This window comes from Harpia harpyja, chromosome 17 (genome assembly GCF_026419915.1).
Source record: "Harpia harpyja isolate bHarHar1 chromosome 17, bHarHar1 primary haplotype, whole genome shotgun sequence".
NCBI lineage: Eukaryota > Metazoa > Chordata > Aves > Accipitriformes > Accipitridae > Harpia > Harpia harpyja.
This window is the reverse complement of record NC_068956.1, coordinates 22,559,116-22,576,349: the sequence shown is the minus strand read 5'-3', so window position 1 is coordinate 22,576,349 and position 17,234 is coordinate 22,559,116. Positions and strand designations below refer to the sequence as shown.

The following is a 17,234-nucleotide window of genomic DNA, read 5'->3' as shown; positions in this document are numbered from 1 at the left end:
GAATGTTTTGAGTAATTCACTCTGACAGTCAAACATATTGCAAACACAAAATATAAATTGCACAGAAAAGTGATGTAACATTTGCTTTCCCAAATCTATGCATTTAAGCTCTATCAATAACCACATTTTCTTTTTCTGAATATCTGATGTGTAGAGTAACTGATTCACTATGTTTATCTGTTTAAACGATTACTCTTACTGATGATTACCAACATTACTGATTCATATTACTGTTGTTGTTCTGCCTTTTTGCTGCCTAACTGAACCATAAAAGTACTCATGACTTTGCCAGTTCTTTATCCCATTCATCAGCTGCACAAGGATTGTGACTTATGACAACTTACTCACCCCTCACGGGCAACTTGTTTACATCTGTCATTGCCCCCATTCCCTTTCTCTCTTCCTCTCCATCCTTCCAACCTTTTCCTCCTCCATATTGCCATTTATGCTAAATCCCTTTTCTTTGGCCTTTCCCACTCACTGGTTCTCACCATCTCTGCATCTCCCTCTCTCCCATGTGCACACATTCTCCATCCCAGCCTTGCCCCGCATTCTACCACCTCTTTTTCTGCCTCCCACATACACTGTCATGATCCGTACCTTCTGCTTTCCTCCCCTGATCTGCTCTTTGCTCAGAAGACAGTCCCCTTCCCCTCTCTGCCTTCCCTCTCTCACACAAAATGTTGCTAGAAAGGTATCAGTGAACCTGGACACCCCTATAAAATCACTTTTGCTGGACCTTCCTGGTCTCGCTTCCTCACACTCCTCCATGGATCACGTATACGAAAGCTGGAATTGCCTCTTACTCTTTCTGTTTTCACCTGCCCACTCATCACCACCTTCTCGTGGTTCCTCCCGCTCTCACTGCTGTCCCACTCAGTTCCCTCCCCACCCTTTTCCCAGTCACCGTTACTCCCTTCTGACACGGGTATCTTCAGCTACACCCAAAGCCACTCTCTACCACTTTAACTCCTTTTGGAGTGTCTCTCTTGGCAACGTTTACACCATCAGTTGATCCTCGTCACCTTCTCCATGCTTCTAATGAAGCCCAGTGAATACACAGCCTCCCTTCACTTTAAACATTTGCTTACCCTTCAAACCCACCATCCTCTTCCTCAAACACAACTGCTTCTCTAGTCCTTGTCAACTTTGGAGGTTGATACTTTACTGCTAGAAGAGGCTGCCTTCTACTATTTGGGGAGTTACCCGCTCGATTTCAGATTCCCCCTGCCCACGATCTACCCAGGGTGTGAACCGCCGTGCACGTCGGATGTCTCAAGTATTCCCAGGTGAGGCTCACATCACACACGCACACGCACATACACACACGCTCCTCTGCTGCAAGACAGCCCGTGTTGCCTGGAAGAGTCACTCATCAGCTGCAGGTAGGCTGGTTTGCCAGCCTAACTCCCACGTCTGAAATACCAAGTTTTACTCCTCCCTCACACCCGTTACTCACTCCTGCTGCCATCCCTCAGGGAGCGCCAGCTGAACTTTCAGGACAAGACCACCAAGCCTCTTGCCCTCATTCCTATACTTTTTATAACTTTCATCCAGGCCTATTTCTCATTTTCTCATCCACATGTGACACCCGTTACCTCCCCCTCCACTTTCTTTTGTCCATTCCTAGAAAGCTCTCTGCCTACGCACAAAAGGCAGCGACTTTGTCTCTTTTCAGGTCTCTACTGAAAGGACACGTTTACAAATCTTCCAGTTCATCCTTTAGTCTTCAGTGACCAGCTCTGGCCATCAATCTCTATTGCTTGTATCTAAACTGTCATCCATCTGCATTATTACTCATTCCTGATTTTGTCACCTTTTCCCTCACCCGTATTTGTTATACCACCCACAGGGTCTTGTTTCAAATTAGACTGCAAGATATTTAGAGCAGAAACAGTGCTTGTACAGCACCTAGTGCATCGGGGGCTTCTAGGAGTTAGCAAGTATTTCTCCCACAGAATGTAAGGATCATGACTGCCCAAGGCTAGCGGGAACTTACCGAGCCGTACAGTTCCCCTTTCTCATTCATTCCAAGGTAGAGTCCACTGTCGACTCCTCGGATGCTGACCAAGCCCACTGCTATACTGATAAATTCCAGTATACCTATAAAATGCAGGAAAAAACAAACAATGTACATATTGTTTCCATTGAAAGGTATTTTTTTCCAGATGTGACTGATCCCTGAGCAACAAGCAGCTATTTTCAAAGGCATTTTCCCATTTTCAGAGTTGTTTGGAGGAAGATGAGGAACAAATGAATAGATCTTAAAGTACAATACTTGGAACAGTGAAGTCCTTTGAGTCTCTGCTAGAGTGATGCATTGCAGGCACCATTAATGAACCAAATTAAAAGACTACTCTCAATCTTTCTCATCATCTCTAAACACAGATCTAAAGTTCAGTCGTATTCTGATTTGCACAACAAATAATATATTCAAAGAAAAAAAAAAACCCCAAGTTTTTATATTGCCAAAATTAGCAGTATTAACCTATGAAATTTGTCTTGCAAAATAAATTCTGAAAAAATACATTTGAATCAGATTTGTGAGATAAAAACAACTTACAGATGGAACCAAAAGATCTACTTCCAGGCATCAATGAATCAGGAATATGGGGAAAGATTTACTCACAGTATGATCTTCCAGAGGCTTGAGAAATGAAAATCCTTAGTATAGTCCAGAGTCTCACACATTTCTGTCTAGATAGTAACCATTCTCTCTGGTGTGTTATTTTTTACTCATCTCAAATTCAAAAATTAAAATATTCTAAACCTAAGTAATAGTGTATAAATAATTAAGTCTTCCCATGCACATAACAGCAAGCTCACACAGACATTTGTGCACTGGAGAGAAGAACATTTTGCAGAGAGAAGCACTGCTTCCGCAAAGCTCCTAGGTTCAGCATCAATGCGCGTGGTACAGCAAGTATGTGTATCAAATATCAGCTCATCTGGTTCTGAGGGTTTGGGGTTTTTTTGGCAGCCTTCCCTGCAAATTGCTTACCTCTTCAGTGAGGATGCTACCAGCCAAACCTTGCATAAACCTAGAAGTCTTGTGGAAAAAATGGAAATTGCTTCCTATTTGGAAGCACTCGTGTAAGACTGTAATGATCTCACAGGAGTTACCCAGCAACATGCAGATGCACACTGCTGTGTTACGCTACTTTCTGAGCCACAAAATAAAGCACAGAGTAGCATTTTCAATATATTTTGTGAATTTTCACGTCTAAGCACACCATGTAACTATTTTTAAAGCTTATTGGAAACTACATTTACATGAAATAATAAAACAGTACAGTACGTGTTGAGCCTCACGTGGACAATAAAAAAGCACTTTCATGCATTTTTGGAACAATTAATTTGGCATCTCCCACAAAATAGTTGTGCACTAATCAATAACAGGCATAAATCTAATATAGCACAAGTTGAAGCCAATAGGGAAAATTTATAGCCAAGCTAATGTAAAGATGAAATGTATTCCCTGTAAGGGACTATTGATCATTACCTTATATATTATTCAGTACTACAAACGCCATAGTCTTATTGTTTTGATAATCCTGTTTTAAGGCCTGGGCATCTTAGATTATTCTCTACATATGCACAAATAAAAAATACTGGGAGGAAGTATTTAGTAATTATGGATTTTTTTTGAAGTAATAAAAAGTGGCAGCATGCTGTTTATCTGGTATACGTAGTATCTCAGATGATACAACCGATCCATTGAAATCATTTAAACATTCCCATTATATCTGGACATGCAATACTTGCAGATTTCTTACTAAGGCTTTTTCTGTAAAGCTTTTACCAAACTATCATATTACCTGATACATATTACCAAGCAATTTTAACTGAGGTTAAATCTTATGTTAAGTGTGTATTATACCATACTACAGCTAAGTTAGTAAGTCTGGCATCTTTTACGTCAGTATAAATGTAGACTTTAACTGCTGTCCTCATTTCAAATATTTGGGTGCATGCTGCTTAGTGTGTCAAAAGAACAAAACAGCACTGTCACGTCCTATTGTAAGTGCAGAAGATGAATTTAAGGTACTTGGCAAAGAGCATCCACGTGTTTGAGATCAGAATAGAGACTGATTTTGAAATATTTAAAAGCCTATTCACAGCAAGTTTTATGTGCCGTGCTGTTAAGTCCTTCAAGAGATTATCTGGGGCCAAGCATGCAGTCTTACACAAGTCTTGCCAGTTTTAAGGATTGCATGATTTGGCCCAATGCTCCTGTGAGTATTTTCACTGTATAGTTTCTATAATATACAGGTAGTACTTAGGACCTGAACCAGATATTAAAATAGATATTCCTCTTCAAAATGAGGCTGGGCCAAATGAAAATCAGCACAGCTCCGAACTTTAAAAGCTAGGGCCCTATTCATAGATAAAAATGGGGAAGAGAAGAAAAGGAGAGAGGAAATAACTGTCTCGGTACATAGGATGCTGAATATCTTCTCGTCAGACACCGAGCATTTTCTTTAATGAAACCACTTCAAGGCAGAGACCCGCTCCTCCGCAGAGGGGTTAGGAAGAAAGTTTTGGGGAAAGTTATGCCTTACACGTCCACATCAGCCCTTCACGCACCTTCTTCCACGTGATCCAGCTGACCACACTGACCGGCAGCAGGACGCCAGCCTGACCGTGAAGGCCGGTCCTGCTCTGCTGCCAGGCTCGCAGGAGAGAGGAGGTGGGTCACTCACACAACGGGGAACGTTAACTTTCATCTAGTTTAGCTCCGGTGAAGGACAGACCTACAGAAGCATCTGCCTTGGCTTTAAGCAACGGACATCTCTGCAGCTACACATCTTTTTGTTGCTGCTGTTCCGCCCTTCGCACAGTTTTGTCTTTGGCTATATATAGCCTCTCTTTGTACCGCTGGATTGAAGCGGCTTCGCTTCCACTTAGCACCCTAACACACCGTCAACGGATACGGTGAAGAAGCACCTCTGCCAGCCGCTCCTTTGTACGGCTTCCCGGGGAAGCCGGGAGGAGGGAAGCGGCGGCGGCCCCGCAGGCGGAGCGCAGGTCGCGGAGCCGTGCTGCCGCGCCTTTCGCAAGCCACCCTTCACCCAGGCCAGAGCGGAGGGGCGAGGAAGGCAGAGCCCTTGGGGGCTCAGAAGCCGCCGGCAGGTCAGCCCGGCGATGGGCCGAGGGCAGGGGCTTCCCCGGCGTCCCCCTCCCCGCCCCCGGCGCCTCCCGCCCGCCTGCCGCCGGCCGGGGCTGCGGCGCGGGGCTGGGCAGAGCGCTCCGCCGGGATGCGTCCCGCCTGTCGCAGCTGTCACCGCTCCGCCCGCTGCCCCCCAGGATGCCAATTAAGAGACGGGAGCGCAGACAGCCACAGCCCCCCAGGAGGCAGCAGGGCCCTGCTTCGGTTTCAGGCTCTCACAGCGCACTTGCCCCCCCCCCAGCCACCCCGCATCCCCTCCCCTCTGCAACGTTCAATAGCGGGGAAGGCTGCGGGGGCTGCTCGGGGCCCTTGCCTCTGCCTAAAACCTGGCCCCCAGTTTCCACTCCCGGGGGCCACAGCCCTCCGCATGCATCACCCACACGCCCCCCCCCGGCCTCCCAGGTCACCCCGGAGACAGCACGGGGATGGGGGGGGGGGGGCAGCCCCGGCCCCCCGCATCCAGCAGCAGAAGGGGCGGACGGCCGCAGGGACCCCCCCCCGGCCGGAGCCGCCCCCCGCGCCCTCCCCGGCGCCGAACCCGCCTCGACAGCCCGAGAGCCGGAGCAGGCAGGGCGAGTGGGAGAGGCGGGAGGGCGGGCGGCTGCGCGGCTCCCGCAGATGATGAACGCAGCGGTTCCTTGTAGCAGCAGGTCCCGGGGAGCGGAGGTCACCTGCTGACAAGCTTTTTTTTTTTTCCTTTTCCTGCATGCTCCTATTTTTTTAATGCTGTGCATGCAGTACTTGTGCTGACGCACAGAGGCACGCCTCTCCGCTGTTACAGAGTTCCTGAATTTACAATGACTCTACTGTCTAGCAAATGCCCTAGACTAAAGGAGACTGCATCAAAAAAATTTCTTTTGTGCCCCAGGAGAGATAAGGCTTTGATCACCTGGGATCGCATTACGGGGGGGGGGACCGAGCCGGGCTCTCCCGGGGAGCTTTTCTTTTAGAGATGGACATCTTGCTGCAGGAATTGCGAAATGCCAGGGCTCCCAGAACCGGGCGAGTATAGACACACAATATGGCTCGGTTTATTGTATGCAATAGGCACACATCCAACATAGCATCACAAAAGAATTACTCTTATCTGATGTCTCTCCAGAGGTGTGTGCGTGTGCGTGTGTGTGTGCGCGGGGAGGGGGATTCCCACAGGGCAGAGCCCAGAGAGGAGTTCACGCGCAGCCCCCGGGGTTTTCTCTTTGTCCTCCTTATTCCTGGAGGAAAACTTCCTTCTGACTCGCGTCGTGTCCCCCGTCCCCCCCGCAGGTTTACCGCACACGCTCCGAGGAGACCAAGTTATCCTGCTCTCCCCCGGGCAGCTCCCGAGTTGGGATGCAGACCTTCCCAGGATCATCAGAAGACTTTACAATCACCCAAACCCAAACAGCATCTGCGATTCGGTGACCTCCCGGCAAACACAACCGCGATGTCACGGCACCGATGCAAAAGCCCCGAGATCCCCTCCCCGCCCTCAAATAAGCCGGGAGCCCCAACGCATCCCGTGGCTTTGCCGTGCCCGGTCTGCCCGACCCCGGACCGAGCAGGGGCATCACCGGCGCGCTCCGTGGGAGAAGAGTTATCACAGGGGTGCATCCTGGGGAGCAGAGGGCGATCAAACCGAGAAGGAAAAAAAAGAAATCTATTTAAAGCCAAGGCGCTGCAAGGGCTGGAAGAGCTGCCCCTCGGAATTGTCAGCTTCCTACAACTGCGGCTGGAAAGCCATTTTTAAAAATAGACGCCGCGAATAATGTGGTCACCGCCGCCTTGCGAAGGGAACAGCTGGCGGCCCTCCTCCGGGGGCGGCGGGGGCCCCGCGGGGTGCCGGCCCCCCGCACCCGCGGCTGCCGGTGCGCGGAGCGGAGCGGAGCGGCCGCCCTACACCTGCTGCCGGCTCCGCACCGCGCCCCGCACCGCGCCCCGCACCGCGCCCGCAGCGGGCAGGGGGAAACCTGCGGCTGCAGTTCAGCAGCTACGCACGGCGCCTGCCTGTGTCAAGGAAAATGCCTGGATGCACAACCCCCCCCCCCCCCCCCGCCCCGTTCCCCGCACTGCGCGGCTGCCTACAACACTTTCCGCACTTTTTCCTCGCCAGCAAGCGTGGATGTTGCGCTCCCGGGGGAGCCGCGACGCTAACTGCACACCCACCCCACCCCCCGCCCCGCGGACCCCGGGCGGGCGGCGTGGGAGGGAGGCAGAGCCTGGAAGCAGCGTGAGAGTGTCAGGGAGCAGGCGGGGGATGGAGGATAAACCTGCGCCCATGCGAGCCTCAGCCCTCTCCACCCCCCCCCCGCCCCTTCCCTTCTGCGCCCTTTGGAGATCATCTCCTACAACACCGGCATTATCTAAACAGCTTCGCAAAGCAATAAAATACAGTTTAGATATCGCTCAACATCTGGCATTAAAATACGAAGAGAGAGAAAAAAAAAAATCACCACAGGACTTTGTTTTTACGACCGAATTTAAGTGCTGTCAGGTTGGTTCACTCACAAGTTAACTCCTTCCAACAGCTGGGAGCGTGGCGAGCTAACCTGGCCTATTTTCCTCACCCCTCCTTCAAAACCACAAAGAATCAGCTCATCCAGGCTGTTTTAGTTACTTTCCTACATGCGATCTGCCGGGCCTGCCTTTAACAGTCTCCCTGGCAGCGGAGAAGCCCCGGGCCCACTCGACTCGCGTGTGCGTGTGCATGCGTGCATGCACGGGCTCCGAAGGGTGGCCGAAGCCATGAGCCCTCCAGCCCCGGCTGCTGAGTCACAAATCGCGTCCCCTGGAACTGAAATCCAGGCGACGCTCGCTCCAGCTCGCTGCCACCTGGACACGCCACATAGCCGGGGAAAGGCAGGTTTCGGTGCAGGCTTCCCGGCGGGTTACGGGGCGGGGGGGGGCGCGGAGCCCACCTGCGCTCCCTCCTTCCCGGGGCGCCGGGCACCGGCAGCGCCCCGCGGCTGCGGGGTGCGGGGCCGGGCTCGGGCGTGCGGCGAGCCCCGGCGCGGAGCGGCGGGCGCTGCCGGCGAATCCTCGCCGAGGAGAGAAATAGGCTGGGTTTGCGATTCAGGCAGTTACTAGGGCAGGTAATCGGCAGGGAAAACGAAAGAAAAGCCCTCGTTAATTTGCGTACAGGACGACAGCCACTCCCTTCAGGAAACTCGGTGAATTTTAAATGGTAGTGGTTAATGATTAAAACCCCTTTAAACTCGCGAAATCACATCATTCGGCAGAAACGTCCCGAGCGAAAATTCCACCACCGCCACCACCGCCTCCCGGTTACGCGTCTGCTCTTAAGCAGAACTTGGGGCTACACGAACATCGCTACCGAGCACCCGGCGACTTCGGCGAGGGCTCCTGCTCCGCTGCGGTGGTGCCGCTCGTGTACATCTGCAGTCCCGGCCGCCTTCATTTTTGCCCTCGGCGGCTCAGCCGTCAGCACCCCCCCCCCCCCCCGCCCGCCTCGCACCCCCCGCCGTCCCCCGGCCCGCGGTTCTGCCCCATTATTTCATCACATGACCACTAAAGGGTTAAGGATAATACCTACCAAATCTGCTGTGGTCTTGCCTGGTTCCCTGGATAGTACCATTGGGGAAGATTTCTAAATGAAATCCAGTCCTGCAGTATAGCTGCCTCCGCCTGAGGATCCCCTTTAAATGGTCCAAGTCCGTGACCGCAGGCCCCCTGGGTAGCCCACCTGCCTCAGACTGACCCAGGTGGTCACTTAACAAAACCGGACTATCCACCGGCAAAACGGGCACATTCCCAAAGGGTACTGCATCCTGCACACCGAAATAGTTCCCAACTTCACCTAAGGGAGCCATCAGAAGATTCTGCTTTTAGAGAATAAGAATAAACAATAATGATGGTGCCAAACCCAGGAGATATAAGATTAGGTATATTCCACTCCTCTCCCCTCCCTAGCGCAGTTACAGAGAAAATGTTCTTTCTTCAATCCATTAAATGCATAAATAAAAGTAATATTCTGTTTTGACTGGTACAGGTTCAAGGTCAAACCAGTTAGTCTACGAAACCACCACTTTATACTCACACACTGACATATTTATAAACATATAGATGTGTATATCTATATAAATGCATATATCCCCAGCTCTTAGCAAGCAATACGGTCTTCAGCCCATCCAACTGTAATAAAGAAAAAAATCCGTAGTTTCTCCATTTGGTTTAAGATAAGAATGACCATAGCAACTTAAATACCTAGGCGTTATAGGGATTTTTTTTTAAGATGCACAGGCTACGTCAGGATTTATGGATTCTGACTCCAGAAAGGCATGCGCTGTTTTTACTCTATAACAGACTGCATACATCAGCATGAATCCTGCAAAGGGGGAGGGGGGAAATCTCACGTTGTTGGCTGAGATAAATCCCCCCCCCCAAAAAAAAAAGGAAAAAAGAAAAAGGAAAAAAAAAAACTTTTGGCGTCCAAATCTATTATCCAGAATTCTCAGGAGGCTCAGCAGATGTCCACTGGTTTAGGATTATTGACGATCCACAAGCAAAGCAGCAACATACAAGTGCTTGTGTCTTTCTTGGCTGGCTCGAAACAGGTGTTGCTTCTGCAGGGCTCCCTGTGAAATGTTGTACTCCAGCACTGAGCTGCAGCTCTTGACTGTGGATCTCCATCCAGCACGCAGAGTGGCGCAGGAAGAGGCATTGGGCTGGGTTTAAGGTAGTCCTGATTGCTGCTGGAAGGATTCTCCGGGGTCCTAGCGCTCAGCCCTACCTGCTGCAATACAGAGCCGCTTCCAGCGCTAGGCACGGCGCGGAGCGGCTCTTACTGCTCTGCGGCAGCGCGGCGCACGCCGGCAAATAAATAAATAAATAAATAAGTGGGCGAAACTTTGGGGGAGGAAAAAAAGCGGCGCGATGCTAAATATACCGAGCCCGCCCGCTGCGGGGAGCGGGCTCCTCGGGAGATGCCCGCATAGCCCGAGTCCCCCTTGACATTGGCGGGGGGAGCAGGGCGGGCAGCGCCCTGCCAGCGGAGCCCGGCCCCGGCCCCGGCCCCGGCCCCGGCCCCGGCCGCAGGGGAGGCGGCGGCGCGGCCGCCCCGCAGCGCGGCCCCGGCCCCGGCCCCGGCCCGCGCCTCAGGTAACCGGGCTGCCGCTGTCCCGAGCGGGCTTGAAACTCAGCTCCGGAAGGCAAACCGGCGGGGGTCGCGGGAAGTTTGGGAGCTCCGTCTGTGTGTGTGTGTGTATGTGTCTGGGGGGGGGTGTCCGTTATCGCCCACGCCGCGTTTTTTTTTTTGGGTTTTTTTTTCCTTCTCCACTCCGGCCCCCCGCCGCGGCAGTCCGCAGCCCTCCCGCTCTGCCCCTGCGCTGCCGGGGGCGGCCCGGCCCCAGCCGGGTGCTGGGGGGGGGGGGGGCGGGGGGGAGGCAGTTTTGGGGATGCCGCCGCGGGAGCGGGCAGCGCCGGGGCCCCCCCCGCTGCCTCCGGCGGCCAACAGCGGCTCCCCGCGCCGGGACTCGGCCCAAGTTTTTGAGAGTGCGGTGGAAGGATGGGGGAGGCGGGGGTGCCGATGCTGAGTACGTGTTCTCCTCTCCACCCCCCCCCCCCCCAAAAAAAAAAAGTTATTTAAAACCGCCAGGAGAGACCCGGTGAGGGGGGGACGGATTTCTGTTTGTTCTTATGATGCCGAGGATTGGTGTTATTGGGGTTTTGCTGTGCTCCGATAGAGCTGCATTAATTAGCAAAGGGACAGAAGGGTCTTCTGCCTTTGCAGAAGGGTTGCTTGGGCAGAGCTCAAGGCCCGGGCACGATGCAGAGGCTTGCATGGGGGAGAGGACAGCTCCGGCAGTCCCTTGAATTAAGCGCAAAACCTGAAGACAGGCTCTTTTGGGGGTGGTGGGAAGAGAGAGAGGGGCAGGGAGAAAGGGAAAAGAAACGTAATATCGTGGGGGCTGGGGGGGAGAGATTGCATGGTGTGAATGATAATGTGCATCGCTGAGGTGGCGGCACCCAGGAAGGTCACTGGTGGAGGCTGGAAAGAGCTCCAGGGAAGGAGAATTTTGCAAGGGGGTTTATTAAAAATAATCGACTCTGCGTGTCCTCCTGCTCGGTGGGCATTCATTTGAGGGCGCAGCTCTCCTTGCCTTCCCCACCACAAAAGGCAGCAGCCCAGCTCTGACTGGCGCAGCCTTTATGCATCTCCCCACTTGCCACTGTGACTTAACACTTGAGAGGAGGGAAAGAGACTTCCAGTTTCCACATCTAGTGGGGAAACTGCAGCAGGGAAAGGCTGTGTCCTGAATCCCCAGGGACCTTTAGGGAACTGACACACTCCATGCCAGTGGCGCACGAGCCACCTCCCTCTCATTTGACTCCATCGGTCTTTATTGCTATTTGAAGGATGGGATGCAGAAGCTTCAGAGCAGGGTCCCGTCGTGCTAGTTCTGTACAAACCCACAAAAAGAAACAGTTGCTGCACGTCAGTCCATGCATTTTGATGTGCAAGAGCAGACGAGACCCCCAACAGCAAAGCAGGAAAATCAGCACTCTCTGGTAAATAGTTCCATAGCATTTACCCTGTATATCGGGTTTAAGGACACTGCTCACACACACACACTGGTTATATCAGCGTGAACAACTGCAGAATGACTTGGGAAAAACTGCAGAACTCACCATGTCAAAAATCATTATTCTTTATCAACTGGATCATGGCAGTACCCAGAGGCCCCGCGCAGGGCTCACAGTCCCATTGTGTCGGATACTGCAGACACATGTAATAAGAGAGATGGTCTATGCCCAAAGAGCTTATGATCTTAACCCATGATGAAAGACAACAGGTGTATACTAAAGACCCATGGGGGAAGGATAAGGGAAAAGCAGCCTTGAGAATAAAAAGCAACAGGCCTGGCCAATGACAAGTGTTTGGTGTCAGAAGGAAGTTTTAAGGAGATTTGAAGGAGAACAATAAAGGAGCTTTATGGTTATTAATGGGAAGGTTTTTCCATGCGTAATGGCTAACTTGGAAGAGAACATAAAATGGCTTGTTAGGAGATTGGACTGCTGAAAAGTGAAGGTTTGTGCCACTGGCAAAGCAAAGGGAATACTGCAGAGTGACTGAAGGGCCCGGTATCTGGTGTGCTCTCAGTCTAGAAACAACTGGGAAAGAGGCTCCCAGCTCCTTTACGGTGCTTTAAAATTTACATTTCTAGTCCCAGGGAAGAGTATTATATGGAATTTTAATTTTTTCTCTAGTCCAGGCTTCAGTATTTTCTATCTTGTACTTCACATCAGCATACCTTATGAAAAATATCTGAAGGTAAAGAAGAAAAGTATTGGTATAGTTGCTTTTTTTTTTTTAAAGAACTTAAATGAAAGCCCACAGATTATTGGATATAGGAAGTTTAGTGTTATAAAAGTGTTATCTAAGTTGAGGCTTTGATGTCTGAATTACTCATAAGTATCAAAGCCACACATGAATTATGCAGGACATCCCCAAAATTATACCCATCTGTGAGTAGGTGGTGTTCCAACCCTGCTTCACATAAAATCTATGTGTGATGTGTAATGTCAAACTTACCCCTTACAGAAGTTTGGCTTTACTGATAGCTGGGGCTGTATTAAAAACCTACACTTTTATCCCCAAGACACTGAGGCAGGAACATCCCTACCCCTAGCTCCCCTCTACTCGAGATTCACACCCACTTCCCTTATACCCTCCTGGAATTAAAGACTGCATCTGCCACAGTGAGTCATCAAGAGCTTACTCATCAGCTTTATGCAGGATTTTAACTCCTGCAAGCAGAGCTGGTCAGAAGGATCCTGCATTTCTTGAGGAGTTTCTGGCACACACTCTCCTCGCACGTACCACACTATTGTGACACCTCTGGCAAGTTTTAGATATTCTGACTTTTTTTTTTATAAAACTGCTTCACCCGTACTCTGCCAACCAGTTCAGCTTTACATGAACTTTTCACGTATCAATTTTTAAGTGTCGTTTAAAAAAATAAATCAGCCTGCCATAAGAAAATGTGGGGTTTTTTTCATTCCCCCAGATTGCATGATTTCACCAAAAGTACAGGATCCTATTCTGGGCCTACAATGTATCTAACAACTCATTTATTTTCCAACTTTGCAGACGGAGAACTGGAAGGCTTTTCTTATTAAAAAGAGAGACTTTCCCATGAAACACATGGCATTTGCCATTTTTACTAAAATGTCTTGAGTCAGCAAACTTTTAAAAGCTGCTTTTTCATAAATCGAGAATACTATATTTGCAGATTTCTTTACAAATAAGGATTTTTAGGGTACTTTGAAGCATGATATAAACCTGGATATGATAAGAGTATTCATTCACCTCACCTCACTTGAGGCTGCTACAATGGAGACATCGAGATCTAAACTACTTGTTCTTTAACGCAGAGAAATAGGAGCAATTTTAGGGCACAAATCATCTGACCTATTCTAGGCGTCTACTTTAGGATGACATGACTCATGCTCTAAAGATGCTTAATTCTTCTGCGTGTATGAAGGGAGCCTATATTAGATGTAGACTTCTACATGACAGAGGTCTAGATAGGACTGGATGGATCCCACCTGCTGCGCTATACATGTGATTCAGCATTTCCCCAGAACGGCTGATGAGGGCACTAATCTATTAATATAGCTGCACAAATTAATCCTCCAAAGAAAACTCATGTCATCTCAGCAACTAAAAGTTACTGAAAGTCATGATTATGAAAGATTAGATTGTCTGGAAATAAATAAAATATTTGTGAAAACCTATTAGCCATGTGATTCAGGTTAACCGGATTAACATAAGAAGTGCCTACAAGTTTAGAAAATTTAAGCTAGAAGAATGTATTTGCTCTCTCACTTCAGAAACTGTAGAAAAAATAGTATTTATGACAAAAAAAATTACCTACAAGAAGCCAACATGAAAGGGCCCGTTTCCCAGTTCACCAAATTTTCAGACCAGTGTAAAACATGGATTTTAGATGGAAAACTCTGAGAAAACACCAGCATCAGTGTCGTCATGCGATACACAGCCACAGCAGGATATCGGACATGAATTTCTTATGGCGTTACGGTATTTTGCCACTTCCAGGAATTAGTGAATCTACGTTAAATAAGCATTGGCAGAATATGATCTTTGTGACTGTCCTAGGGAAGGAGTTATCAGGCTATATGTTTTAAGATATCTTAATTTAAGTACAAAAGTAATAATGCCATTATCAGTCAGATACAGTCGAGTGCATTGACACAGGTGTTGATACAGTCTTTTGGAATGCACGTCCTCGTTGGTGATACTTGAAGGTAGATAGGGTGATGTAAGTGTGAAAGCTGCCAAAGTATGTTTAAAATTTCTCCGATGCGTGTATTCGTACATGGCTTGTATCTGCTGGTTTTAGTAATGAATTGATTGTCCATGACGTTGCAAGTCCCTCCAGCTCAAGAGCCAAAGTGCCGTTGACTGGAAGGAGAAAAGGGGAAGAAATCAGAGTTGCCACGGGTGCAGGTGACCGCAGAGGCCTCCACATGGCAAGCGGTTTGTGTGGCACGGCTCACACGACTGCTCACTGCGAGAACGGGTCTGCCACTGCCCACCCTTTGCCTTGCTCACCTTCCCTGCCCGAGCACACACGGTGTCTAATCAAAGAGGTTTCTGCCTTCTTCACGCTCCCAAACCGTTGGAGCTCATTTGCGACCGCAGGCTCGGCAGGGTTTGCCGGCAGGCTGCGGGGTGTCCCCGAGGTTCTTCCTTTGCCCGATATCCTGCCTCTGCGGGTCGTTCACTGTCTGAAAGATGAGGTGGCATTCGTACGCCAACCACGTCACCTACCCAGACCATCAGCTGGACGCTACTTACCAGTGCTAGACCCGAGCTGCAGCCAGCGACCGGCTCCTCGTCACCTCCCCGGGAGCAGGGAGAAGGTGCCTCTCGGCGCTTGCTCAGCCCGGCGGGAGCTGGCTGCGTGTCCCCGCTCACCACGCCGCGTGCGCGGCGGCAGGCCGGCGTGCCTTCGCCCCGATGGAGACGGTGGTCCACGCCAGCTCCATGATGGCTCCGCGCCCGCTGCCTGGAACGGCCAAAGGCCTCGCCAGCTCTCCCGATGGAAGCGATCGCCTCTCCACCTGCGGCACCGTGGCCATCCATCCCGGACATTCGCTCCCGCACCACCGAGAGCCCAGGCGAAGGCCTCGGGCCCGCTGAGCTCTCGCCGCCTCCAGGAGGCGCCGCCGCGGGCGCCCCTCGCCCGCCCGCCCGGGCCGGCTCCCCGCGGGGCCGCGGCGCCGGAACCCCCCGGTGGCAGGCGCGGGCAGGAGCGGGGCTGGGCGAGGCGGGCGCCCAGGGCCGCGGGGCAGGGGCAGCCGCCCCGCCGCGCTTGTGCGGGGCTCTCTTGCCCTCTAGCGGGCAAAGCCAGCGGGGCGGCCCCGCCGTGCCCCCCGCCGCCGCCGCCGCCCCGGGCCAGCGCTCCCCCTGCCAGGCCGGAGGCCGGGGCCCGCGGCCCGCGGCCCGCGGCCCGCCCGGGAGCCCCGGCTCCCGTACCGGGGACGGCCCAGCCACCCCCCTGCGGCGAGCGGGCGGACGGGGGGGCGGGAGGCCGGGGGTCCGAGCCCAGCCCCGGGCGCGCTGGTCCCCGGGCCGATGGGCGGTTGCGCTGGGGGCGGTGGACAGCCTGGCTGGGGAGCGCAGCAAGGGGAGCGCAGCGCGAAGAGCGAGCGCCCGTCCAAGATGCCGCCTCCGCCGCCACCACCATCACTCGGCCCAGCAGCGGGGAGAGGGGCCCCAGCGCCACGGCCCCGGCAAGCAGCGCGAAGAGCTGAGGGTGAGCAAGAGCACGACGGGGCGGCCGGAGGCACCATCGTCTCTGCTGGGTGTGATCCCCTCGGCTGGCCGTGGCGGCTGAGCGTGTCCCCCATTGCTCGGACCGCAGCCGGCTGAGCGACGGATGGGCCCCGAGGGGAGCGCCGGGGTGGCGCTGGGTGCCCGCTGCTGCTGAGGAAGGGAGCAGTCGCTGAGGACACGGGTGCCCCAGGCACGGCCCTGCCACGCAGGGACCTGCAGGCAGCTCTGCAGTGAGCCAGCCCACGGCTGAGTGGGGTGGAAGCGGAGCTGGAGGCTGCGCTTGGGGAAGGGAGGACGCCCGTGCTCGTGGGGGGTGTTGTGGCGTACCATAGGAAGACCAGTTCTTTAAGTAGTCTAGCCTGCGTTTACTAAAAATTCTCCTTTCTTGCTAATGAATTAGAAAATATTGCGGTTATCGCCATCTCCATCATCTTCTTCCTTCCCAGATCCAAATCAGTAAAAACTCTGTCCCTTCCTACATTATTTTAAATGTACTGTCTCCATCTAACCGAAGATCTTACACCACCACTAGGAATTCTCGCTTTACAAATACGTTTTAGAAAATTTGCATTTCTTTTTAAACCTGTCAGTGGCTGACTTTCTTCCTGTAGTCTTCAGCTTGACTTTACCACCTTTACCCATTTTGTAAATCAATTTTATACTTTTTCTCCCTCCCCATTTTTTAAACTATTTTCAGTATTATATGTTGCATTTTTGCTCTGGCTGCTGTTGTAACCACTGAACCACAACAGGCTTAAAAGTTGTCCTTTTTATGAAATACAGCCATCTAACAGAATGCAGAATTTGAGTTTGTTTTCTTCCTCTCTAAAGCTTTCCTCCTCTCACTCTCATTTATAATTGCCCATTCTTTGGGAAACCCCGATACCTCTGGGGTGACCGTCCCCTCTCGTTGTCGTTCCTTGAAGTAGGGTAGTGATGAAAAAGTCCTCTGTTTGCCAGTAGTGAATGTAGTCGGGTCATTTGGAATGTAGTCACTTGGAAACCTCCACTCTCTGCTACGGTTATTATAATCCTTTGTAATATTTTGCATGCCTGTGTCTGTTTCATTTGCTTAAACGCTATCCAATTACTTTGTTGATAACTAAGATATTTTGCATGGTTTTGCCTGTTGATTTCCTTAATCATTCTGCTGCTATTTTACCAATAACTCGACAGTATGTAACTGCACTCTGATTCAGTGATGTGAAGGGACAGAAAATAATATAACCATTTTCTTAAAATAATTACCCTGGGTATGTACTA

The 17,234-nt window shown here is 51.3% G+C and overlaps 1 protein-coding gene across 2 annotated transcripts in view; it reads right to left on the bottom strand.

Annotated features, from left to right (window-relative positions):
* FGF9 (fibroblast growth factor 9) overlaps positions 1 to 17,234 on the bottom strand; it is a 56,968-nt gene that overhangs the window by 20,314 nt on the left and 19,420 nt on the right. The window contains exons 1-2 of one of the 2 annotated variants that reach the window (XM_052812595.1): positions 8,703 to 9,919; positions 2,000 to 2,103 (exon numbers count right to left, since the gene is read on the bottom strand). In XM_052812595.1, the coding sequence (XP_052668555.1) occupies positions 2,000 to 2,103; positions 8,703 to 8,979 (381 nt within the window). In that variant the 5' untranslated portion in view covers positions 8,980 to 9,919. Of the gene's footprint in view, positions 1 to 1,999; positions 2,104 to 8,702; positions 9,920 to 17,234 lie in introns of those variants that run through there. The other variant, XM_052812596.1, reaches the window with a different exon arrangement.